This window comes from Talaromyces rugulosus, chromosome II (genome assembly GCF_013368755.1).
Source record: "Talaromyces rugulosus chromosome II, complete sequence".
In the NCBI taxonomy this organism is placed as follows: Eukaryota; Fungi; Ascomycota; class Eurotiomycetes; order Eurotiales; family Trichocomaceae; genus Talaromyces; species Talaromyces rugulosus.
Window position 1 is genome coordinate 1,147,694 of NC_049562.1, and position 24,168 is coordinate 1,171,861.

Here is a 24,168-nt window from a genome sequence, read left to right on the forward strand (position 1 = left end):
ATATAGGCGAAGAGAACAAGGGGTCCAAGATTATGATGTATGGTCGGTCGTTTAATAAGGCCTTGGTCGAACCCAAATTAATTACGACGCGGGGAAAAAAGGAACAAGCCTGTTTTGTGCGTTGAACCTTGATAAGCCGGATTCCGTGTTCTTGCTGGAATCCCAAGCTGTGGGTGGCAGTGGGAGTGACGTATTGTGACGATGAGGCCGGTGGAGATGGGCGCGGCCAAGGCCAATGGGCGAACCGAAAGCGAAGCACTAAAGAACTCGGCGATGCAAAGGGGAAAAGAAGCCGGGGCCAGTCCTGTCCTGTCCGTGTTCCTGTGGTGATGACAAGAATGAGGAGGAGAGGGAGAAAGAAGAAGAAGAAGAAGAGGAAGAAGAGGCAGAGGAACAGCGAGGGCGAGGCAGGGGCTTTAATGGGAGCCGGTGGAACCGTCCCAGGGCCAGCTACGCCCGTTGCAGGCAGGAGCGAGCGGTACGGAGTATAGTCTACAGAGGGAAAGAGCGAGGCCAGAGAAGAAGGAGGAGGAAGAGGAAGGAGCCACCCGGCGCCTATTGCGAGAGCGCACGCAGCAGTCAGTCAGGCAGTCGCGCCTTCCCTTCCTGCTTCGGCACTTCATCCTGACGCGAGCAGGCAAGACCCCACCCGCGTGGGGTGTCTGGCCCTCTGCGCCAATGGCAACTGCCAGGGCTCTCCCCGCAACGAGATGACGACCGCTCTAGGCGGGGAAACTGCTTTTTTTTTCATGATCAGACGACCTCCAGAGATTACGGCGATGAGAGATCGTGGGTCCGATCGCCGCTGGGAGACAGCAGTTTGCTCCCTGTGCTCCCCACTCTTGGGGCACTAGCCAGGAACAAGGCTATATATGGAGCATGGACATAAACACATAACTTGTATATTTACCTTTATGTTTATATAATGCCTTCCAGCAAGTCTGATAGTGGTATCCTGCATGTAGTGCAGTAATTGAGTAATTGTGCTAATTCTTCAACCAACGGAAATTGCCCGCGTCCCATGGGCGGCTTTTCTCTGTTCCGATTTCCAGCAATCACCGGCTCGGCTTCTCGATGCTTCTCGGCAACGCTAGCCCGGGCCCAGGCCCGGTTCGGCTTCCTCTTTTGGTCTTGACATTTTATACATGTACATATCTATATCTACATAATTAAATATATATCTATATATACATAAAGATGTAAACATGTACACATTTTTTCCCACCTGCACTGTACTACGGACTCGCCGAGTACGTACCTGTCTGACGCCCTAGACTGGGCATGCCATGCCGATCACGGGCAAGGGGCGATGGAACTGGTTGGCGGTTGGCGGCAGCTAGTTCCGGTTGTCATATTAATAATTGCCAATTGCCAATTCAAACACGTGAAGCCATCTGTTGGATCCAGTTAATACTTGTGGGTATAAAACCATTGAGGCGGTGCTGCCCTGTTTCATCTATTTTACTACGTACGACAATACTATTAATTGGATTTTTTTTTGTCCCCCCTTTCTCTGGCGCAAAACCAGGTTTGGGCGGCAGTAAGAAAAATAAAACGTGGCCAAAAAGAAAGAGAAAAAAAAGGTCACACACTCACTTGCATATCTCTTACCGCTGCAGTAGTGGGTATTACAGCTCATCAAGTGCTGACAGAGCTATCCGTACACCGGCATTTATTGCTTTTGAAACAAATGATCACCGTTGGCTGCTTATTTTAGTGGCTTATGCAAAGAATAAAAAATTATATTTTTTTATTTAAAAAAGATGAAATACCAATAAGATTTCGGCGATACACAACATCCATGTAACCTGTACTTTTTATTACAATCCTGTGCAACCTAGTTAGTTGTAGACAATCCCATACAAAACTGTACATCCAATGCGTACGCGCAAGGGGCGGAGCGGAAGAATGAGACTTTCAAGGTGGATTATTATGGATTATGGATTTTTATTGTGGATATATCAAAAAAAAATATTATTATGGACACCCATCTGTCACGCGACCGAACAAAAAAAAAAAAAAAAGACAACTAAACTGCTAGACACATATAGCTTATCAAGTGGAACCCCCGCGATCGTCCCATGCCTAGAACACCGCAACAAGTTTATAACGAACATGATGATTAATGGATACGTTTTGAGCTATTTTTGGGCACCCCGTGCACCGGGCTCTTGTTTTCTTTGGGTCCGATTGACCCATGGTATAAAAAGTTGATGATTCACCGCTTTGTCGGAAAAATTGTTGTTGCTTTTTTTCCTCCACACCCATCCTATTTATCAATAGGTGATAAAAGATCTACATTATTGTAACTCTCTTACCAGCTCACGTGGACTCAATACAAAAAAAAGACCCCCAAAAAACACTTGGGCCAAGCAATTTGAATTAAAAAAAAATAATTTGTGAAAAAATTGAAAGCTCGGTGGGAGGTGCCAAGTCTCACCATAGCAGCCACATTCCAACGTTCCATAGACAATGGCCGGGTAGACGGGTAACTCGGTGCAGGCTTGCACCGAACTTGATTCCCCCCAACCCTCAGAACCCAGATAGATCATGGCGAGAACCCAACTCCATGGGCGTCCATGCAGCTAAGCAGTTAGCGCGCAATTCTATCATTGTCCAGTGGGGCCCCCATCGATCATGTGTACAGTACATTTTGACCGTCAGTGTTCAATGTCCGGAGTCCCGGCCACCCCCCCGTGCAGACCGTACCTTTCATCGATAATTCTTTTTTTCCCCCACGGAGTACCGAGTATAGTATATACGCCTATCCTGTACACATACTTTGTGCTCTGGGTATATTACCATTAATTTATTTACATACATACATACACATATATACATTCACGACGCCGTTCCCATGCGAATATCATGCAGTGTCAATATCTTGTTAATCACTTTTTGAGGATTCGAAAGGTCCACAAACGACCAATTCGCCTCACCACCGTCTCGCACAAGCTTTAGCAGTACCCATAATGCTAAAAACGCCAAAACCTGTACCGAGTACTAGAATTAGCAAATATTAAAACGATATGTCCAAGGGCAAGCTGCTTACTATCACATACGACGACAAAAACGGCAAGTCGTGAAACCCCTTCCAAAGAGAGACCCCGTTAATCACTACCAAAACAACAAAACACCCCGTGAACGCTGCATACGCCGTCATCGGCTGTCCATGGCTACGATAAGGATAGTCATCCTCGTCCCACCGCCGCACATGCGAGATGTTTTGCTCCTGGAGAACTTTCCGATGTGCCATGATGCTGTCCATCTATCAATAAATGTCCCTCTCATTAATCCTCTTATCTGGATCTAGACTTACCAATGATAAAAACGAATAAACGCCAAACACTCGCAAAGCCATACTATCAAAACTCCAACCGAACCCATCTCGGCGAGTACTTCAACGAACTAATTTTCCTTGCATTAGATCTCTCGATTGACCAAGAGCAAAAATTTCCATACACTTACCATGCCAATCGTCGTGCGGGTGTCTGTGCCACCCCTGAGTTGCAAGAAAGGTACCCACCAGAACGAAACAGCGGAGAAGATCATAGCTCGCATCGGCACTTTGTGTCGATTGGTTTTTCCAAACCATGAAAGAAGGCGCAGGAACCAGGATTGGCCGCTCCCTCCATCTAAACGACTGGTGAGACCAAAAAGTGCCCTCGATGCCACATAGAGATTGGTATTGGCACAAGACAGGCTGGTGAACACGAGAAAAACATTGAAGACATCTGCCAGATGAGGAATACCCGATTGCACGGCAATTGCAACAAACGCAGATGTCGTGTTTGATGTTGGCGGCTCGTAACATTGGGTAACAGTGGAATTGACCCAGCTGAGTCGAGGTAATTGGCAGTCGTCTCGTGGTATATCGAAACTTGCAAGCACCCCGGTGAGGGAATATGCAAACGTTGCTAAAACTGAAAAAAAGACTGCCGTGAACTTCACTGAATTGCCGATAAGGGACATATCTGATGTCTTTCGTGCTTCATCCTTCTCATTCCTTCGGGGCCATCGAGCTTCTAGGGCAGAGGCAGCAACAATCTCAACACCTACGTAGGCAAATGTAGCAATCGATATGCTCATACTAGTAGGAGAAGTGTTATTACGTGCTTGTGCGAAAAAGCCTACTTCCTTCGTGTGTACTTACAGAAACGCAGTGGCCCAGTTGCTAGCAGCATCACTGTCGAAAGCCGTCGGTTCAGACCAATCTGTTGTATTTCAGTTCTCTCACTTATGAAAAATTGCCGTTGCTACTTACATCGAGTGCCAATATACCCGTGTTGACTAGGTCCGACTTTTTCACCGTTAACCCATGTTTTGATGGTCAAATATTCTGGAAGCGTAGAATGAAGGCTTACCTCCGAAGTTTAGGACTACCAAGACAATGGCGATGACAACAAGGAATAATAATTTGATGGTTCCTGTGAAAACTTCAAATAGAGCGAATAGCTTGGATAACAGTCAATACCCATTTATTGGACTGGAAATAGCCAGAGTAGGATGGATATATCGAACTTACTTCGATCTCCAATGCATTGAGCAAAACTAAGCACAGAGGAATACATAGATAGATAATGCCTCCATTGATGCCAGAGTTCCCGCCGATCCCGGGCCAGAAACCAAACTCTGCGGCCGAGGTCGCAATAATGGCTGAAAAAGAGACCGAATATGTAAACCTGATGCAGTCGTAAGCATTATTATTATAACCCAATCTTCCCTTGGAAGACACTTTCTGTTACGCCTCTCCGGTCAACATACCAATATGCCACACCAACAGCAATGCCCAGCTCAGGATCCACAAACTCGCTGACATAAAGAGACATGGCACCTGGGATCGGCCAAATGCAAAGCATTTCTGTAATACATTGCATCACAGCCACCGATAGGAGACCCACCAGGAGGAAGGACAGGAGAACAGCCAATGGCCCCCCGAGTTCGAGGATCTGGCCGCCGCGCCAGTACAGCCCTGTTCCCAGTGTACCGTTAATGGTGATCATCTGTTTGAATTAGTTCCGTCATCAGATATATGTGGGACTCTTGTCTCCACAGCGACATCATTGCCATTGATAACGACCAATGAATGACACTTACAAACAGATGGATTCCTTTCAACTTTCTATTAACTGTTCTGTCTTTGCGAGGCAAAACATCGATTGTTATCGGAGGTGGACGAGTGAAGCCATCGCGACACTCGATTTCACCGTGTGTTGACGTCTCTATACTTGACGGGGGATCTGGGTTGCGATTCCGATCTGGGGTCGACAGAAAAGGAAATGGTAGCGTCGGGTCTTCCCGTCGTGGGGTTTGTTGTTGTTCTGGTCGAGATGACGGCCCCGGTGCCCAGTCAGGGTACCACGATGGGAGCTCCAGCGATGGTGACATGTCCACGAGTTTTGCATCGCATTGCAGAGCATACGCAGGAGATCCTGGGGAAGGACATGAAGAAATACGAACTCTCCATCTCCCTCGAGCCGCGTGGTAGTAATTGGCTGCTGTTATTTAGTAGCCTGGGCGGGAGATAAGCGAGTTACCATAGAGCTTGGAGCGCTTCACTCGCTAAGCGAGAAGGCTTACAGGCTTAGAGCTCGTGCCCCCTGCCAATGATCGCAGAGTTGTGACCATACCCAGCTGAACTCGGCTTTTAGGCCTATTTCGGACCGGGCAAAACATTGCTGAGCCACTCAAGGCGGCGATAAGACGGATCGATTGCTAGTATGTAACCCTCCTGACACGGCCTCGTGCCTTTTAAGTGACGTGGCCGAAAGGGACAGAGCCTCATCAGATCGATTTCTTAAAATGCGAACGCTTGATCTTGTGCAACTCCGGCGAAAGAAGGACCTGGTTTCGTTTCCACTGCTTGATATCACGACATTTTGAATGCCAAATTATGCCCAATCTCGGCGAACAGCAGCAGCAAGCCATCTCGCAAAACACCTCGTACCGCTACCTGAGCAAGTCGCGTCTCCAGGAACTGCTCGAGCGACTGTTCCCCGGACAAACTGAATTCAATATACAGGTGAGCTAGCCCGTGCGGATCGAATCAACATCGCGGATCGGAGGCTCAATATTAAATATTGGTAGATGCGAGACGACCAATGGTGTTTTAGCGCACCCAGAAAGGTAGAAGATGTAAGCACTTGGGCCCAACAACTGGCATTTCGTGTTTCCATGACTAACGGCGAGGCTATCACAGAGCGACATCGAGTAAGAATCAGCCACCACCGTGACCATCGTGTACTGACATGCAGCCATCAGGGCAGTGCGCGATCCCTAAGCAGCAACTGCAGCAGAAAAGAGTTTTGCGTTAGTCAAGATGGGCGATGGCGTGAGGCTTGGAGCGTGGCTCGGCGGGAAGGAGCGGCCGCAGGGAGCAGGGCAGCGAGGGCAGGCGCACTGGCCGTGTGCCTCGTGTGCCTCGTGCGCCGTGAGGAAGAGTATTTTTATTACTTGTACTAGCACCAAACACATCAATAATGCCACTCGTTTCTTCGCTCGTTTCTACCGCCAACCTTTTCTTTTTCTTCGGTAAACATTGCCCGGACATACCCCTCTTCTCAGCCGCTGCCCTCGTATCATGTCGTCGTTGGACAATTGCTTCATTGACCAAGTAACGGAGCCTCTTCACCTCATCGAGGTCGACCAGCAGCAGCCAGCGAGATGTTCTGCGCACTTGCAGCTCTCAACTGCTCAAGAACTCGCCGCGCATTTTGATCAGAACCGTGACTATTCATGTCGCTTGATGTTAGCTGCATCTTAGCTCGCCAATTCGCGAGTCATCGGTATCGCTAACAAAAGTCCGCTATCTAGATCCATCTGCCAGCGCAATTCATGGCAGCCACTACAAACTAGTAGGTCGATGCTGGATTTGATCGTCGCCAAAAACAGTATCAGCTCGCAGTTCTGGGACTTACCATCGTGCTTCTATCGCCGCAACCTTGAAGTCGAGGAGGTCTTTTGCGTTCCCTACTCAGAGACAAGGGAAGGTCCCATCACAGGTACGACAGCCATCCATGACGACAAGCAGGCAGAGCCTTGACTAAAGCGAAATGAGTAGAGATATCATACACTTTGAAATATCCAGAATACAAACCACGCACAAATGAATGGGTGATTCGGCAGACCGGAATTCACCACCGCTTCAATTCGACAACGGGCCAGAGCGTGTACGTGCTGTTCAACCCGGTGCCTTCATCCAAAGTACACCTCGCAGCGCAGGAACGGCTTCGAGATAACAGCCAGGAAACCAAAACGGAACCTTTCTGGCTTCACAGAATCTTATTCGCAACGTACTTCCCAGCATGGAGGCAATACATTGCAGCGCTGGAGCGTGAATTTCTACCCATAGCCAACGGTGTCAATGTAGCATACATCGACGAACCGCTCCGAGTTGGATTTGAAAATCTAAGCACGACAATGAGCCTCCAAAAACGATTTCTCCAGATATCTACCCTACTGGCCCCAGCTGCCGACGTTCTCGACGCAATGGATATACTGCTCAAGTCAATTTCACAAACAATAGCAACCCATCCCGGCACTCAGAAATTCAAAAATTACAATCGGCAATGTATCGCATATTCCCGAATGGCAACAAATCTGCAACATCGTTCTCAAATGACTGCCCAACTTTTGACCGATACGCTGTCATTCCGTGACCAGGTGGTTGCGAAACAGCAAAACGAGAACATGCTCCAGCTGAACAAGTCAGCTGTCTTTGTGACATTTCTGACTCTATTCTATTTGCCTGCGTCCTTTCTAACCGTAAGTTTTCGTTGACTTGTGTAATTTGTATAACATGCACCACCCACAACATTTGAACCCCTTTTTTGCTAACAACATTATGCAACAGTCTTTCTTCGGCATGAACTTCTTTGATTTAGACCAAGATGCCAAACGCATAGTCGGCACCCCTATGATCTGGATATTTATAATCTCTACGATCTTTTTAACAGCTATTACCGTCTTCATCTACTACTGGCGAGTACAGCGAGAAGCCAAGCGCAGGGTTATCCCACGGATACAAATCGACTGGAATTGGAAAACAATGACCCGGGGACTGGAAATGAGAAAATTGAATCTGGATATGAGCCAAAAAGATTCACAGGCTTGAAAAGAAAAGTTTTTTGATTTTATTATTGATTTATGACCGCTTTTATGTCTGTTATGATGCGAGAAGGGGCACTCGGTAAATAGCACACTGATTTGCGCCCGCCAATGTGGCAATAAGAACATGTCTCTGCTCACTCTTATCATCAGAGAGCATTTCGACAAACTCATCGTCACAGGAAAGGCCTGGAAGCTGAGCCAATTCCTTCACATAGATTTTATCCGCCCCTGATTGAGGAATTGTCATTTCCAGCAGCAACATTTTATGGCTGGCCGGCGGTGTTCCCAGGGCAAACATCTTCTCGTCGTGCCAGCCCATCATCAGTTTCAGAACCCTGTAATTGTTGATTCTGTTCTGAATGGCAGGAGAGAGCCCATTTCCCATGAGATTTTGGATATGCAGCTGTTTTTCCCTGGTGACAACAGCACAGGTAGCCGCCTGTTTCCGAAACGGCGCGAATGTCGTAAAAAGAGTCGACGAGGGTATGCTGTCGGCACCCTATTCTCGTGTTAGCCCATTTGCAAGAACACACTTTCTAAAGGTGAGAGACGAGTGAAGAAAGTAGAGTAAAAGCGACCTACCAGTGATCCTATGATCAAAGTATCAAGCCTCTTGGTACGAAGATCAATATGTATGATAGGTATTTTGTGCTCAATGCTCCTGGCCGTGAGCTCTGGCCGAACAACAAGGTAAATATCCGACGTGGTTGAAAAAAGAAATTGGGTAATGTCTGTCCCTGGCCAGTCCAGTTTACCCAACCACCAGGGGTCGTCATCGTGAGTGTCGAGCTGGTCGTCAATGGCAAACTCATTAACCAAAGCTCCTTTAACTGGATAGTTGTGTCTAACAAATTGACCCCTAGATTAGTACTGAAGATATTTTCACAGAGTTCGAGTAGAAACTTACGGTTTCTCCCCAATCCGAATCAATTCCGATAAGGGTGCGCGAATTAATGTGCTCGTGCTTTGAGGTTCCTCTTTATTGTGTAGGATGCATGCAAGATCTTTATTGTCTGGTGAAATAGCCAGTTTGCTAATCTCAGACCGCGGCAAGGAGACTTTATAACAACGATCAAGACTGTAGTCGACTGATGTCCCGCCCTCTAGTTTGAAAATGTAACACTTCATCGATAATCAATTCTTGTTCCAGAAAATCAATGGCTAGTGGGTTTCTTACCTGGAAGTCTCCTCCTGTAGTGGAGGCCACCAAATACCTTTGTGTCAAAGCGACAGCCTTCCACATACGAGTGGTGTTATATTTTGTTTCTAGTAAATAGTTCGATGCCGGACTTGCAGTATGGAGGTTTTGGAGGCGTAATGATTCAGATGTGTAGAGTGAAATCTTATCGTCTGTCCAATACGCAACCAAGTTCCCGTCAGGAGATATCGCACAGCCTTTGAAAGCCTCAGAGGGAAATAGGTTCCATCTCTCAACCTGTGGGTCATCGCTGGAATGCCATCTGTGAAGCACGATGTCAATGATTCAATTCAACCTCTACATGATATGAATTCATGCTAAATGATAGTGAGGGATCGCCTATATAGAAGGAAAAGAATTCTCACCTCAGTGGCTTGACAGAGCTCGAAAGCCTCTTTCGCTTTTCTGGAATATTTTCTCTCGCCGCTTCTAACTCCTTGTATTTCCTAAAAGTCTCCCGTAGAGCTTCTTCTACTGCGATGACACCGTCTCTTTTGGCTTGATTAATCTCGAAAACAGACTTTTCGAGATACCTCAATATGAATTTCACCGCCCTGCCTTCCCTATCGTCTCGTTGCCCCGCCTTGTCAATGAGTCCGCTGTGCCATTTTTTTATTATGGGATGAACTTTGGAAGAGGTAAATCTTGTGCCGCGCAGGAAGAATCGGTCAATACCGTCTGCTTGATTATCTTTTAACCTGGCATCTTGGTAACGGGCCACGCCATCTCCACCTTCCTCTAGATAGGTGAACACAACACTGATGACACAACCCAAAGACCAAACATCGCTTTCGGTTTTCATGCTCGGGATGGCTGAAATCGACTCGGGGGCTAGATAAGTGCCCTCACCACGCCGGTTTAAAGTAGCCAATGAAGACTGATCCTGTGTTTTTTTGTGCTGAACAAACCAACTGTTGAAATCCCTCTCGCTCTCACTGTTGTGGTATCGATTTCGTAGTTTGACACGAGCCATTCCAAAGTCGCTAATTTTCCAAATGTAATTTGTTTCGTTGTTGCTTGTTTCTCTGAATATCAAGATGTTATCGGGCTTGAGATCCATGTGATAGCACACTAGGTCCTCCTCATCGGATGTTTTTAACTTGTTGTGGAGAAAATTCAGGCCGGCTGCAAGTCCAATGGCTGACTTTATAATCTTAGCCTTCTCTATGACGTCTCCAGGTTTCGTTTGGCGAATTTCTCTCATATACGCCATCAGGTCACAAATGGCAAGAGGCATGAACAAACTGTACTTTGTTGGACTGATATGAAGACTGCCGTAATTTTCGACGATGTTTCTGCATTCCCAAGACGAACTGTTCAGAATCTTCCCCATGATCTCGTGTTCTATATGGGCGTTTTCGCTGATGCGATAGTCCTTGCGTGCTATTTCCGTATAGTCGGGGTTTACTGTCTCGGATCGCGAATCATAGAAGTGACCCTTGGCGATTTTGACCTTGTATACTATGCCAAAGCTGCCCTGGCTGAGAAGCTTCTCTGCTATGTATGGCAGGCGATGCTCCTCTAGGCTCCTGACAATGACTTCCTCCCTTCTCTGGATCGTCACAGGACAGAAACACGCTTGTGTCGTGAGGAACTTGTCGACGGTAACGATGTCGTCATGAAAAAGCTCCAGCAGTTCTTCACGGCCGGCTGGCAAGACATGGAATTTATTTCCGGCGCTGCTCATAACTGGCCATTCGTCTCCTGCAACAAGTTGAGTGGTAAAGATCTTCGCTGCCTGAATACGGCACGTAGCGAACATCAAGATTGCCAGGAAATTGTGAAGTTGTCTCTCGTTTATTCTGTGCACAAGGTCTTCCTCTGACAAGCCAAACTCATCTATTGCATTGCGTCTCCGCGAGAGGAGACTCTGAAAGAAGCGCATCAGAATATCACGATGAAGGACACCCTTGGCGGTGCCGGCCGGCGCGAACCGGTACCGTTCCTCATCTTTTCTTTCCAATTGCGAATAGAGTCTCATGTAGATGTCATGACACAGATTGTCATAGGATTTTTCGGATGCCATTCCGGCCAGCACCCTAGCTCTGGGATTTGCTGCATAGTATGGGGTCAGACGATCGCTCGAAGCTCGAGGCTCGAGGTTGCAGAGGCGCCGCGGGGTTGGAGATGTTCGGCTGTAAGCCTAGGTGGCGCTAATCGAAAACAATGCATTCTCAGATCCCAGTCAGCAAAAGTAGCTTTTCATGTGGACTGGTGGTTCCGCTGGCACTGGAAATATTCGTGTGGGCGATATTTTAGTAGACGTAAGCTGTTGTGACTTTTAGATGGTACTTGTACGTCCGTCAGCTAGGCTCCGCGGCCCAGTAACTATCTTCCTTCATCTTGCTGGACAGCTTCATTAGTCCGAAATAGCCTGATAGAGATTGAATCTGTAAAGACCGCTGAGGATTGTGTTTGCGTAGATGTACTGATCAGTCTGATGTAGAAACCTTGCACGTGGATGGTGGTCACCAGCTGCATGACGGAAGCAGCCGCGACAGGAGCCCACCAACTGCGTTTAGCTGTCTACGCTCAAACTTGACATAGCTGAATGACATTCGCTTTAGAGGAACTTGGAGCACTTGAGGAAAAACCTTTACAAAATCTGGTTTTCTTTATATTCTACACAAAAAACAAAGGAAATTGTTATAGGGTAAAGAACTAGCCTGATCGACAGATATTGGATACATAGGTACGTGCGTTAGTTGTACGAGAGCGACGCACAGCTTTTTTCATACACCCAAATAGAAACAAATAAAGAAAAAGTGACTCTAACATTGGGTGATGAACCCCCTCTTGCTTCGTTCGTTTTATTTACTCAAGATCGGCGTTCTTCTCTTCCTCGGCGCGGAGCTTGGCCTCCTCAATCTCCTTCTTGCGAAGGAAAAGGAGGGCCTGGATCTTCTCGGTCAAGGTGTGCTCAGCAGTTCCGCTCTGGGAGATGCGCTCGCGACCAACGAGAGTTGCGACGATGCTGGCGCCGACAATGAAGGTCAGGACGAATCGGTACATGCCGTACCAGTGGGGAGCAAGTCCACGGCTAGCAGCACGCGCATCGTTGTAGTAGAGGAAGGTGAAGGCAAGGAACTGAGTGATCAGAGCGTGCTCGACGGGGAACAAGAGGGTAGGCCAGGCGATAGCTGGAGCAATGCATCCGGTGGCGTATCGTCGGAAACCATGCTTGCCGCCATATCCAGCCCACTCCAACCCCCAGTGGATGGCTCCCAAGAAAGACAAGATCTGTAGGCGCGGTTCTTAGTCTCACAAATCTGCATGTAATCCGGGTTGCGACTTACCACAGCACCGTAGCCAACCTGGATTGGCTCGGTCAAGTGCAGGAGGAGCGAGGCGGTTTCAGAGGATAGCAAAAAGCCAGAGCCACCGAGCGCTTGGCTGTTGATTTCCCATGCAAGATAGCAGGTGTTAAGAGAGGTCGCCACGTACGGAATGACACCTGCCAAACCGAAGTACAAAGCTTCCTTGGGGACCTCATCGAGAGTAAAGGTCTCCTTGATGACTTTCTGTTGGGGAAATATTGATAAGCGCTGGGTCTAAGAAAAAAGGCTGCTTGTTTTGTCGCAAACCTACCACGTCGTTTTTCACACCAGCCATCATATCGACATCCTCATCTTCAGGAACAATCTGTAGACATATGTCAATCGAAATTCATTTGCTCAATGCTTTGGGAAGTTTCCTGACCGGCTGGGACTTGTTAGAAGAATAGCGGACGAGAGCGGTGGTGACGGGCTTGTGGGCGGCCAGAGCGAGCTTCGAGGATCCAGCAGCGAAGCGAGCTGATGGGCGAGCAGCAGAGGTCAATTGAGCCTTGAAGACGTTGGAACAGAGTGCGGAGCGCGCGACAGCAGAGGAGTTGGAAGCCGAAGCAGCGCGGAAGGCCGCGCGGGCAGCCGACATGCGGTAGAGCATTGTGGAATGAGGTTGAAAAAGCTTCGGGACGGTTAGGAAGTAAGCAAGGACAGCCGGCGCGGGCCAATTGGCCTGAAGATGGCGATGGACAGAAACACGGAGAGTGGAGAGAGTGGTGAGAGAGCTCAATTGGCGCCGGAGCGACTTGCGTGGTCGAGGGATGCGATACTGGGCGGGCAGTGCGAGGTCGAAGTGAGAGCAGCCACTGGTGGTGATGAAAGCATGAGCCGAAGTTGGGTGCTATTTCCGCTTTCCGGCGGCGGTCACGTGCCGTCGGCTACTACGTAACTACCAACTAACTAGTAAGTTACCTCTCTTCTTCCTTAACAACAACCTGGTTAAAATGGCTGTAGGCGAAAAAAAAGCAAGCGAGATGATCTATTTTAAAGAGGAGAATCTTTTTGCTTGTTAAATTTTTTTCCCTTGATGTAGCTGTAACAACATATGTTGGTGCCGGTATGTACCATAGTTTTTGGTGCAGTTGTCAACAAACAGCATATAAATGTTCTCCTGAGGTCTGACATATGGATTGAGTGATGGCTGATTATCAAAACTAGTACGCTAGTTGTTTTGAAAGTATTCCTTTATGCAATAGCACGGATATTTTTTTTTGGCTTTTAAGACGCATATCGAGAAATGGGCGTCTAGGAATATGACTTTCCTTATTTCGCTACACTTCTTGAGGCCTCCTAGCGGAAAAATGCCCACCTCACTAACTATATTGTATTTTTATCAAGCAGCGTAGACTTAAAAAAAGACATTACATACTGTCAAGAGGCAACATGTTATTGGCTGGTGCCAGCAACCATGCCGGTGCCAAGCGACGACGTCACCGGCCCCCTCGGCTCTAACTAAGCCTTACTCCCCGCGAACAAGTTAAGCCCAACACAAACAACACGAACTGCCAGACTGCTCCCAACCAGTCCAGAAAGATTCATCCATCCACCAATGCCCCAGATTGATGGCTTGATTTCTTACTACAGACCCATTTTGACACGCCCGCTACTTTCGCGTCTCAGATAAACCCGACCAGCTTACTGGGCCACGTCAGGGAGTATCGCGGAATCGCCAGTCGAGGATAACTGGCCAATCGCACGTTCATGGGCACTCTGATGCATTTGGTTTAGATTCTCTGGTGAGTCCTAACGCATTTATATAGTGAAATCCTCTTTGCATTCGTCCGTCGAGCAACTCATGTTTGTTTTCTAACAATTTTGCTCTTTAGGATCGTGACGGCCCTGAACATCGAACGACCGATCGATTTTATGAATACTCGAGCTGCTGTATAGTGTCAGAAAGAGATTCACGGCCCGGGCTACGGCTACCAGCTGCCCAACATGCTCGAAGGCGTGGTTGCAAACCTGCTCAACAGGTTTTTGGGCATGTACGTCAAGAACTTCGATGCAAAACAACTTAATATAGGCATTTGGTCAGGCGATGTCAAGCTTCATAACCTCGAATTGCGTCGCGAGGCACTCGACCAACTTCACCTACCTCTCAACGTCGTGGAAGGCCACCTTGGCCAGCTGACTTTATCTATCCCGTGGTCGAATTTGCGAGGAAAGCCGGTTAGGGTGGATATCGAAGATGTTTTCCTTCTTGCAGCACCTAGAGAAAATAGTGACTACAACCCAGAGGAAGAAGAGAGGAGGGCCCATGTCATCAAGATTGATAAACTAGAAAGCGCAGAGATCCTTCGCGAGCGTAACACAGATGGCATGTCGCAAGAGGAACAGAGGCGCAACCAGAGCTTCACAGAAAGCTTCATGACTGCCATTGTCGACAATCTTCAAATTTCCATCAAGAATGTTCATGTCCGATACGAAGATTCTATCGCCTCTCCCGGCCATCCGTTTGCCGTTGGTATTACATTGAAGGAACTTAGTGCAGTAAGCACCGACTCAGCCTGGCGCCCGACTTTCATCCAATCTACGTCGGGAAATACACACAAACTGGCGGTCCTTGGCGCTCTCGCTGTCTATTGGAACACCGACACTGAATTAATGGGGACTGGCAGTGGCGCTGATTTCGGCGCACAAGCACAGGGCATAGAACATGGCGAGCTCATGTCAAGACTCAAACAAGGCATCGACCTTGACGAAAATAACCAGTACATTCTTCGCCCTGTCAGTGGGCGTGCTGGTCTCGAAATGGACAAAACAGGGAAGCTCGATCGACCAAGGATGAAAACACGACTTCTGTTCAACGAACTAGGCTTTGTTTTAGACAGTGACCAATACCGAGACACGCTAATGCTTGTGGATCTATTTCACTATTTCTTACGCCATCAGGAATATAAGAAACTTCAACCCTCGACAACTCCGAAAGAGGATCCGCGAGCCTGGTTTCGCTTTGCGGGAAATGCAATATTGTCAAAGATCCATGACAGGAATCGACGCTGGACCTGGGCATATATTAAAGAGCGAAGAGACGACCGACTTTCATATATTGATCTTTTCAAAAAGAGGAAAAGGGAGGAAGCACTTTCGCCTGATCAATCCACCGAGTTGGATGCATTGGAAAGAAAATACACATACGAAGATCTCCGGTTCTGGCGATCTTTAGCCCGGAACCAATTAAGAAAAGAGAATGTGGGAGTCAAGAAGCCTCAACAGACGCAAACATGGGGCGAATGGGTATGGGGCTCTAAGAAAGCAGAGGATGAACCGGAAGCAATGACAGAAGAGCAACGCCAAGAGCTATACAATGCTATTGACTGGGATGAGAAAAAGGCTTTGGCTGAGAGTGTCGATCTCCCTCGGGAATCTGTCAAATTACAAGTCAATTCGAGCCTTAGAGCTGGTAGTTTGACCTTGAAGCGTGATCCGCATGGAGAAGCAACCGAAGTTATGAAGCTAGTTTTCGACAACTTCAAAGCAAAAGCACTACAACGGCCCGATTCGTTTTTCCTTGCCTTGGATCTCGGAGGTTTAAGAGTTTATGATGGAACCACCAAAGGCAGCATCTTCCCTCAGATCGTGCGTGTCAAAGACGCAGGGGACCATGATGGTGATGCGGATTCGATTAAATCACAAAATCTTGACGCCGAAGAGGATTCAGATGAAACAGTAGTAGAAAACAGCCTGTTCCATCTTCAACTTGAGCAGAACCCCCTTGAAAGCGACGCCGATACTGCCGTTAAAGTGAGGCTAAAGAGTTTCGAAGTTATTTATAACCCGACGTTTGTTGTCGAGGTTGCACGTTTCTTCAAACCCCCAGAAAGGCACATGGAATCACTTGGGGCTCTTCTTGATTCTGCCGGTGCTACTGTCCAAGAGATCAGACAGCAGACCCGGGCTGGACTGGAGTATGCCCTTCAGGAACACAAAAAAGTAGATGCTCAATTCGATCTACAGGCACCCCTTATCATCGTCCCTGAGAGTATCACAAAGGAAAGTTCATTATGCTTAATCCTGGACGCCGGTCATATCAGCGTCAACAGCGAGCTAGTGAACCGAGAAACAATGACGGATTTGCAATCGAAACAAAAACGGCAATACGACGAAGAAGATTATCGTCATCTCGAGGATCTTCTTTACGACAAGTTCTTAATCAAACTCGACTCGACTCAGGTGCTCATAGGTCCTGGAATTGAAGCTACCAAGTCACAGCTTAGCACCAACGACCCTACGAAAGACCTCCACATCATTGATCGAATAAATGTTGATTTTGTCCTCGAGTTTTGTATTGTTCCCAAATCTACAGACTTAACGAGGACTCGGGTTTCGGGTCATTTACCGGAATTGCATGCCTCTATGTCTGATAAAAAGTACAAGAACCTGATGAAGCTCATCGATATATCTATACCCAGGTTTGAAGAAGCAACCGATCAGCCGCCTTCTAAGCGCATAACCCCTGCCGACAATGCTCCTGATAAAGCTGCTCCGAACAGGGCACGATCAGCCTCATTCCAGCCATCTACTGCCCGAGAAATTCCTTTGGTTGACGACGAATCTGATACGGAAGATTCAGACAAGGTTACAGTCACAGACAACAAAGAACAGACGGTTGCCTTACATCAACGCGACTTTGAGTTCAAATTTACAGTGGGCACGTTGCGTGGTTCTCTGTTTAAAGCAGATCCAAAAGAAGAAAAGCCAGATCAACTGCTTGTCGAACTAATCGCCGAAGGTTTTCAATTGGATTATTATTTGAGACCATTCGACATGGTAGCTGAAGTGACACTCAAGTCTCTTAGCGTAGACGATTATATCGAAGAAAACCCAGCCCCAGAGTTCAAACAGATCATCTCATCCAAAGGTTTTAATGCCGAAGAAGATAAGGACTTGTTCAATCTCAAATTCATCCGTGTCAAACCCGAATCCCCTGAATTTAAATCGACATACGAGGAAGTTAACACGAACCTTGACATCGCAGTGTCAACCATCAACGTGGTTGTCACAAGGCGGACACTCCTGACGCTCCTGGACTTTGTCTTGATCACCTTTACTAACCCTAATCAACCCAAAGAATTGGACCAGAGGGAAGAGAGCGCCATCAAAGATGTGGAGGAGGAGACGCCACAAGAAGTTGGGAAAATTCGGATCAAATCGAACTTGAAGAGTATAGCGTTAATTCTCAATAATGATGGAGTTAGACTTGCAACTCTGAGTCTCAATACTGCCGACGTTGGTATCTTCTTGGTCGGCAAGGCAATGCAAATACAGTCCAGAATTGGAAGTTTGACATTAATCGACGATGTGAATGTCGGGGCATCTGCAGATTCATCTCTTCGAAGGCTTCTCACTATCGAGGGCGAGGATTTTGCTGATTTTAGATATCAGACATTTGATCCCGAGTCTTCAGAATACCCCGGCTATGATTCAGAAGTGTTTTTGAGATCAGGATCGATCAAGATCCAATTCTTAGAAGAACCGTATCGGAAGATTGTCAACTTCTTGGTGAAGTTCGGAAAAATGCAGGCAATTTTCAATGCGGCGAGACAAGCAGCAGCCAACCAAGCAAATCAATTACAGGAGAACGCATCGCGCATGAGATTAGACATCGTTGTCCGAACACCTATCGTTGTCTTCCCCAAACCTCTGGTAGATAATAGGCCACGAGACTCTATCACCGCCGAGCTGGGTGAAATTTACGCAAGCAATACATTTGTCCCCCTTGACGACCGTAAAGATAGCCCGGCTGTCAACGTGATCACCACTGGGATTCGAAATATTCGTCTTATATCCGACTTCCACTTTGAAGATGGGACACACGAACAGCTAGAGATGATACAGAAGGTCAATCTTGACTTCAGCATATGCTATCTTGAACACCAACAAGACCAGCCTCGTCCGGACATCGAAGTGGAGGGCACAATGTCTCCGATCAAGCTTCGAATATCGCAAGCACAATTCAAATTCCTGCTAGATATTACAAAGACAGTGCCTACAGTGTTGACACCAGACAGCAAACAACAAGAGCTCGAAGCAATGAAGTCTCTTCCTACGACAAGCACAGAACCCGTGACGCAGGAATCCGGAATCCAGACAGGACTTAAAAAGACGATCCAAAGTCCTGAGATCGAGAAAGACAAGGAAACTTGGGTTAAACTTGACATGATTTTCAAAGTCGATAGCATTGGCTTAGAGCTCCTCTTAGCCAAGGAGAATAAGCCTGTTGGCCAGGTCGAGGAGGCAAGCTTATCCAAATTCTCGTTGAATGATACGAGGGTGAAACTGCGTATGCTGAGTGATGGAGCTCTGGAGTCGGAACTGTTAATCCACTCTTTCTCTATCAGGGATAGCCGATCACAGGAGACGAACAAGTTCAGAAAAATCATGTCTCTCATCAATACCGATGTCCAGCAACAATTTATGGCCAGCGTCTCAATGTCACCTGGGCCCAACAGACATGTGATTGCTATGCTCACCATTGACAGCCCGCGTATAATCCTTGCTTTTGACTACCTAATCGCCTTGCAGTCTTTTGCAAGCGAGGCCTTCGCACAAGAAGCAGCACACGAAATTGAGGAAGATGTTGAAACACCAGAAGAACCAGAAACTGCTTCTAGTGCTTCGGGTGGCTACACAGCCACTGTCGGCCAAGTTCACGGCCCGGCTGCTGAGAAAGGCCAAATGACTTTCTCATTCAGAGCGGACATTGTCGATGCGCAAGTTATCATGATCGCCAATCCTACAATCTCAAACACGGAAGCAATTGTCCTAGGGACAAAACAAGTACTCTTCTCACACCAGAATGTTTCCACACTTCAGATCAATAAAGTGGGCATGTTCCTGTGCCGAATGGACAAGTTTGAAACAAGCAGACTGCGAATCCTTGACGACTTCACTCTAGAGTTGTCTATTGACAGTCGCCCGCAGGACAAAGGATCAGCTCTGACAAGCATTGATGTTCACGTGGAGCCTCTCGTTTTACGACTGTCATTGCGTGATATTCTTCTCGCAACACAGATCATGAATAAGGTTTCTGAAATGCGAACAGGGCCGCCTGAAGAGGAAGGCATTGATGAACCGAAGAGGATTAAGGAAGTCACGGGTGAAACCACAAAGTCCAAGAGACGCTCTAGTAATCGGGGAAGGTCTTCATCGGGCGTAACAGGGTCCAAAGCAGGTGGAAATTTAATTCCAGAGCAACGGCTCGAACCACAGCAGGTAGCAGTGATCAAAAAGGAGGAACTTGGGGCGCAAATAGATGGCATTAGAGTCATTCTCATTGGCGATTTGCACGAATTGCCCTTGCTCGACTGGAGCGTCAAGAAGTTTAATGTCGATGTACGGGACTGGTCCTCGACATTAAATGCTGATACCACATTTGATACCTTTGTCAACGTGTACAACTTTTCAAAATCAGCCTGGGAGCCGCTCGTTGAACCATGGCAACTAGGGTTCCATATGGCAAAGGAAATCAACCCCGACGTCTTGTCTATTGATGCCTATTCGCACAAAAATATGGAATTGACTATTACTTCCGCGACTATTGCTCTCGCCTCGAAGTCGTTCCAATTCTTGAAGACCGACGAAGACGTGCTGTCTAAGCCCAGAGGTGCTGATGCACCGTATAAAATCCGCAATTACACTGGGTTTGACCTTCGAGTATGGGCGGATGTCGGTGCTGAAGAGAATGGACCAGCTGCCAAACTCAGTGACGGAGAAGAATGCCCTTGGCGTTTCGAAGACCCGACTACCATGCGTGAAAACCTCACTCCCGAGGGCAACGCAGGCCTGGTTGGGGTTAAGCTTGACGGGAGTGGCTTCGACAGTATCAGTCATATACCAGTTATCAGGGAGGGAGAGACATTGTTCAACCTCAAGCCCAAGAAAGACAAAGTGCTACACAAGCTGCTTGTCGATGTGAAACTGGGAACCGACAATGTAAAATACGTTACCTTCCGCTCTCCTCTGCAGCTGGAAAACAACACCCAGATTCCTGTTGAAATGGGCATATTCAGCCCTGACGATGGCCATCTTCTCAAGATTGAAAAGATCCTACCAGGCGATGCTCGTCCTGCACCAGTTGGCTCTGCATATCTGCATCAAGTCGTTGTGCGCCCAGACCAAGGGTTTGGGTACGATTGGTCGAACGAGCAATTGTATTGGAAGGATCTATTGCGCCGTCCGACAAGAACAATCACTTGTGCGAGTGAAAGTGGGCAGCAATCGCCACCATTCTACTTTCAATTGAATGCTTCATATGACAAAAGAGATCCTATCATCAATGTTTACCCGCATATGAAAATCCGGATATCCGCTCCGGTTGAAATTCAGAACCTGTTGCCCTACGATTTCAAGTATCGTATATATGACAAAAATACCCGCAAAGACTGGACGAATTTCTTGAGAAAAGGCGGAGTTAGCCCGGTGCATGTCGTGGAGCTGTCTCACCTGTTACTACTCAGCATTGACATGCAGGACTCAGTCTTTAGACAGAGCGAATTCGCTATTATTAATGGCAGCGCTCAAGACTTCAGGCGTGAAGAAAGTCTCTCGCTGAAAGACGAGAACGGTGTACAACTGAAACTGAAACTACACTACTTCAATGTCCCTGATAGCGGGGGTGCTTTCAAAGTTAGCGTTTATAGTCCATATTTGGTCCTGAACAAAACAGGTCTGAGCATGGAAATTCAAAGCAAAGCCTTTATGCAGTCTGCAAGGTCTGCAGCTGGACAAGGAATTAACGCCGATGCAAGTGCAGGCCACGCGAAGCCTTACATGTTCTCCTATCCTACGGACGACCAGAAAAACCGATCCATCATACGAATTGGTGATTCCCAGTGGAGTAAACCGCAGAGTTTCGACGCCATTGGCAGTACCTTTGAGGTTGTTGTTCCGGCTAAAACGTCCCGAGCTGAATTCCATGCGGGAGTGTCAGTTATCGAGGGCGAAGGCAAATACAAGTTGACAAGAGTTGTCACCATTACGCCTCGCTTTATTCTCAATAACAAGCTGAGCGAAGATCTTCAGGTTAGGGAGCCCGGAACCTCTAATGTTGTGACAATGAAAGGAGGAGATCTTGTTCCTCTTCATTTCCTTCGCCAGGTTCCAGAGAAACAACTGTGTTTGTGTTTCCCAGGTGTCAACAACCAGTGGTCATCTCCTTTCAACATTGCGGACGTGGGAACAGCCCATATAAAGCTAGCCAAAGCTTCTCAACGCCAGAGACTTATCAAAGCAGAGGTTGTGACAGAAAATGCAACTATATTCATTCATTTCAGCATGGAAACCAGGCATTGGCCTTTCTCTATGAGAAATGAAAGTGACATGGAGTTCATTTTCTATCAGTCAAACCCCAACGTCGAGGAAGAAGAATATGATGATTCGAATAGCGGTTGGCGACCGATACGTTACCGCCTGCCCCCTCGTTCCATCATGCCATACGCCTGGGATTATCCTGCTGCAAAGACCAAATCTCTTGTGCTGAATTGCAATGGAAAGGAAAGGCATATAAGATTAGCTGAGATTGGAAACCTTATTCCGATGCGAGTTCCCGTGCAGCCTAATTCAAGCAGCCAAAAAATCGTCGATATCAACATTGTCGCCGAGGGACCTACGCAGACGCTTGCTCTTTCCAACTTCAAACCGTCTAAGAGTATATACAGACAACAAAAAGAACAAACATCGCAAACTAGTCTTGCGACAGGTTTCGAAGTCAAAGTGGAAAACTCCGATATCACCTTCAAAGCACAGCTACGCCTAGGTGGCGTGGGTATATCATTGATTAACCAGACTATGAAAGAGCTGCTATACTGCACATTCCGTGAAATTGAGATCAAACTGAACGAGTCCAAGGTTTATCAAACACTAGACACCACTGTCAAGTGGATTCAAATTGATAACCAGCTTTATGGAGGAATTTTCCCCATTCTCCTTTATCCTAGTGTGGTTCCTAAAACTGGAAAAGAAATGGAAGCGCATCCCATCTTCCACGTCATGGTCACAAGGGTTAAGGATGATTCATACGGTGTGCTCTACATTAAGTATGCCACCTTGCTTTTGCAGCAGATGACTTTGGAACTCGATGAAGATTTTGTTTTTGCTATGCTCGACTTTGCTAAAGTTCCTGGCGCCTCGTGGTCAATTGAACAAGAAGGCAAGCTCTGCGATGAGAATCTAGATATTCCTGAGCCAAGATACGACGAAGTCACGCAAGACGTTTACTTCGAATTGCTGCACTTGCAACCTATGCAGGTGGATATCTCCTTTATGCGAACAGAGCGGGTGAATGCCGAAGACAAACTACAGCCATCTAACCCGTTCATGTTCTTTGTCAACGTTATGACGATGTCTATTGGAAACGTCAATGATGCCCCAGTTAGGCTGAATGCTCTCATACTAGAAAACGCCCGAGTCTCGGTTCCTCTGCTCATTACGAATGTTAGGAAACATTATACGCAGGAATTCCTTCGTCAAGTGCATGTTGTCCTGGGATCAGCGGACTTTTTAGGAAACCCGGTGGGCTTGTTCAACACTGTCAGCTCTGGTGTGGCAGATATTTTCTACGAACCATATCAAGGGTTAGTCACAGATCGACCTCAAGACTTGGGTTACGGAATTGCCAAAGGTGCCGGTAGCTTCGTTAAGAAGTCAGTGTTTGGATTTTCGGACAGTATGGCAAAGATCACTGGAAGTATGTCCAAGGGTCTTGCTGCTGCTACACTCGATAAGGAATTCCAAGACCAAAGACGGATGTCAAAGGCACGTAACCGACCAAAGCATGCTCTGTACGGTGTGACTTCTGGTGGCGATGCATTTGCTAGGAGTTTAGCTAGTGGAATAGGTGGCCTTGCCCGCCACCCGCTACAGGGTGCAGAAAAGGGAGGCTTCGGGGGGTTCATGAAAGGTGTTGGAGTAGGTATGCTTGGGGCTGTTACGAAGCCGGCAATCGGAGCGTTTGACCTTGCATCCAGTATGTGATATTCTATTCGAAAATTTGAAAAGCTTCAACTAACTAGAATCTTAGATCTCGCTGAGGGAGTGCGAAATACTACTACGGTGTTTGATGCAGATGGTCTGGACCGTGTACGCCTCACTCGGTTTATTGGCATGGATGGCATCGTACGTCCTTACTCACAACGCGAGGCCCTCGGGCAATTCTGGCTCAAGACTACAGACGATGGCAAATTCTTCAAGGAGGACTACATTGCACATCTTGAGCTGCCTGGTCGAGATATGATTGTCCTGTTGACTTACGACCGTATAATGCTTGTGCGGTCTAACAAGCTTCGCTTTGAATGGGAAATCAAGCTCACCGACATCCAAACAATCTCCAAAGAACGAACCGGAATGAGCATCACACTTAAAGGCGGTGCAAATGGGCCATTCATTCCCGTGCAAGATGAAAGTGGACGAAATTGGCTATACAAACAAATTGCTATAGGTATGTGGAAAGCTGCTCGTTTTTTGAATAACTGATTCTAACTTTTCTGCTAGCGGTGAATGCCTTTAATGAGAAGTATAATGCAAAGGGTTGATGAC

General features: G+C 47.3%; 5 protein-coding genes across 5 annotated transcripts; 2 read left to right on the plus strand and 3 right to left on the minus strand.

Annotated features, from left to right (window-relative positions):
• Positions 1–2,841: 2,841 nt before the first annotated feature.
• Positions 2,842–5,388, minus strand: TRUGW13939_02855 (uncharacterized protein; the record flags this gene model as incomplete). The annotated part of the gene is made up of 10 exons (XM_035486042.1): positions 2,842–2,991; positions 3,053–3,260; positions 3,320–3,408; positions 3,469–4,090; positions 4,154–4,214; positions 4,265–4,300; positions 4,365–4,455; positions 4,526–4,682; positions 4,765–5,003; positions 5,098–5,388. 10 exons carry the CDS (start codon positions 5,386–5,388, stop codon positions 2,842–2,844), a joined length of 1,944 nt encoding a protein of 647 aa, XP_035341935.1.
• A 505-nt stretch (positions 5,389–5,893) lies between these two features.
• TRUGW13939_02856 (uncharacterized protein) lies at positions 5,894–8,113 on the plus strand (the record flags this gene model as incomplete). Its single annotated transcript, XM_035486043.1, has 7 exons — positions 5,894–6,022; positions 6,088–6,210; positions 6,267–6,309; positions 6,615–6,747; positions 6,814–7,001; positions 7,061–7,764; positions 7,853–8,113. 7 exons carry the CDS (start codon positions 5,894–5,896, stop codon positions 8,111–8,113), a joined length of 1,581 nt encoding a protein of 526 aa, XP_035341936.1.
• Positions 8,114–8,164: 51 nt separating this feature from the next.
• TRUGW13939_02857 (uncharacterized protein) lies at positions 8,165–11,333 on the minus strand (the record flags this gene model as incomplete). Its single annotated transcript, XM_035486044.1, has 5 exons — positions 8,165–8,608; positions 8,692–8,953; positions 9,017–9,231; positions 9,287–9,569; positions 9,673–11,333. 5 exons carry the CDS (start codon positions 11,331–11,333, stop codon positions 8,165–8,167), a joined length of 2,865 nt encoding a protein of 954 aa, XP_035341937.1.
• Positions 11,334–12,121: 788 nt separating this feature from the next.
• On the minus strand, positions 12,122–13,234 carry TRUGW13939_02858 (uncharacterized protein; the record flags this gene model as incomplete). Its single annotated transcript, XM_035486045.1, has 4 exons — positions 12,122–12,547; positions 12,604–12,828; positions 12,896–12,949; positions 13,007–13,234. The coding sequence occupies 4 exons, from the start codon at positions 13,232–13,234 to the stop codon at positions 12,122–12,124; spliced, it is 933 nt and encodes a 310-aa protein (XP_035341938.1).
• Positions 13,235–14,571: 1,337 nt separating this feature from the next.
• TRUGW13939_02859 (uncharacterized protein) lies at positions 14,572–24,164 on the plus strand (the record flags this gene model as incomplete). Its single annotated transcript, XM_035486046.1, has 3 exons — positions 14,572–23,599; positions 23,654–24,070; positions 24,124–24,164. The coding sequence occupies 3 exons, from the start codon at positions 14,572–14,574 to the stop codon at positions 24,162–24,164; spliced, it is 9,486 nt and encodes a 3,161-aa protein (XP_035341939.1).
• Positions 24,165–24,168: the final 4 nt, after the last annotated feature.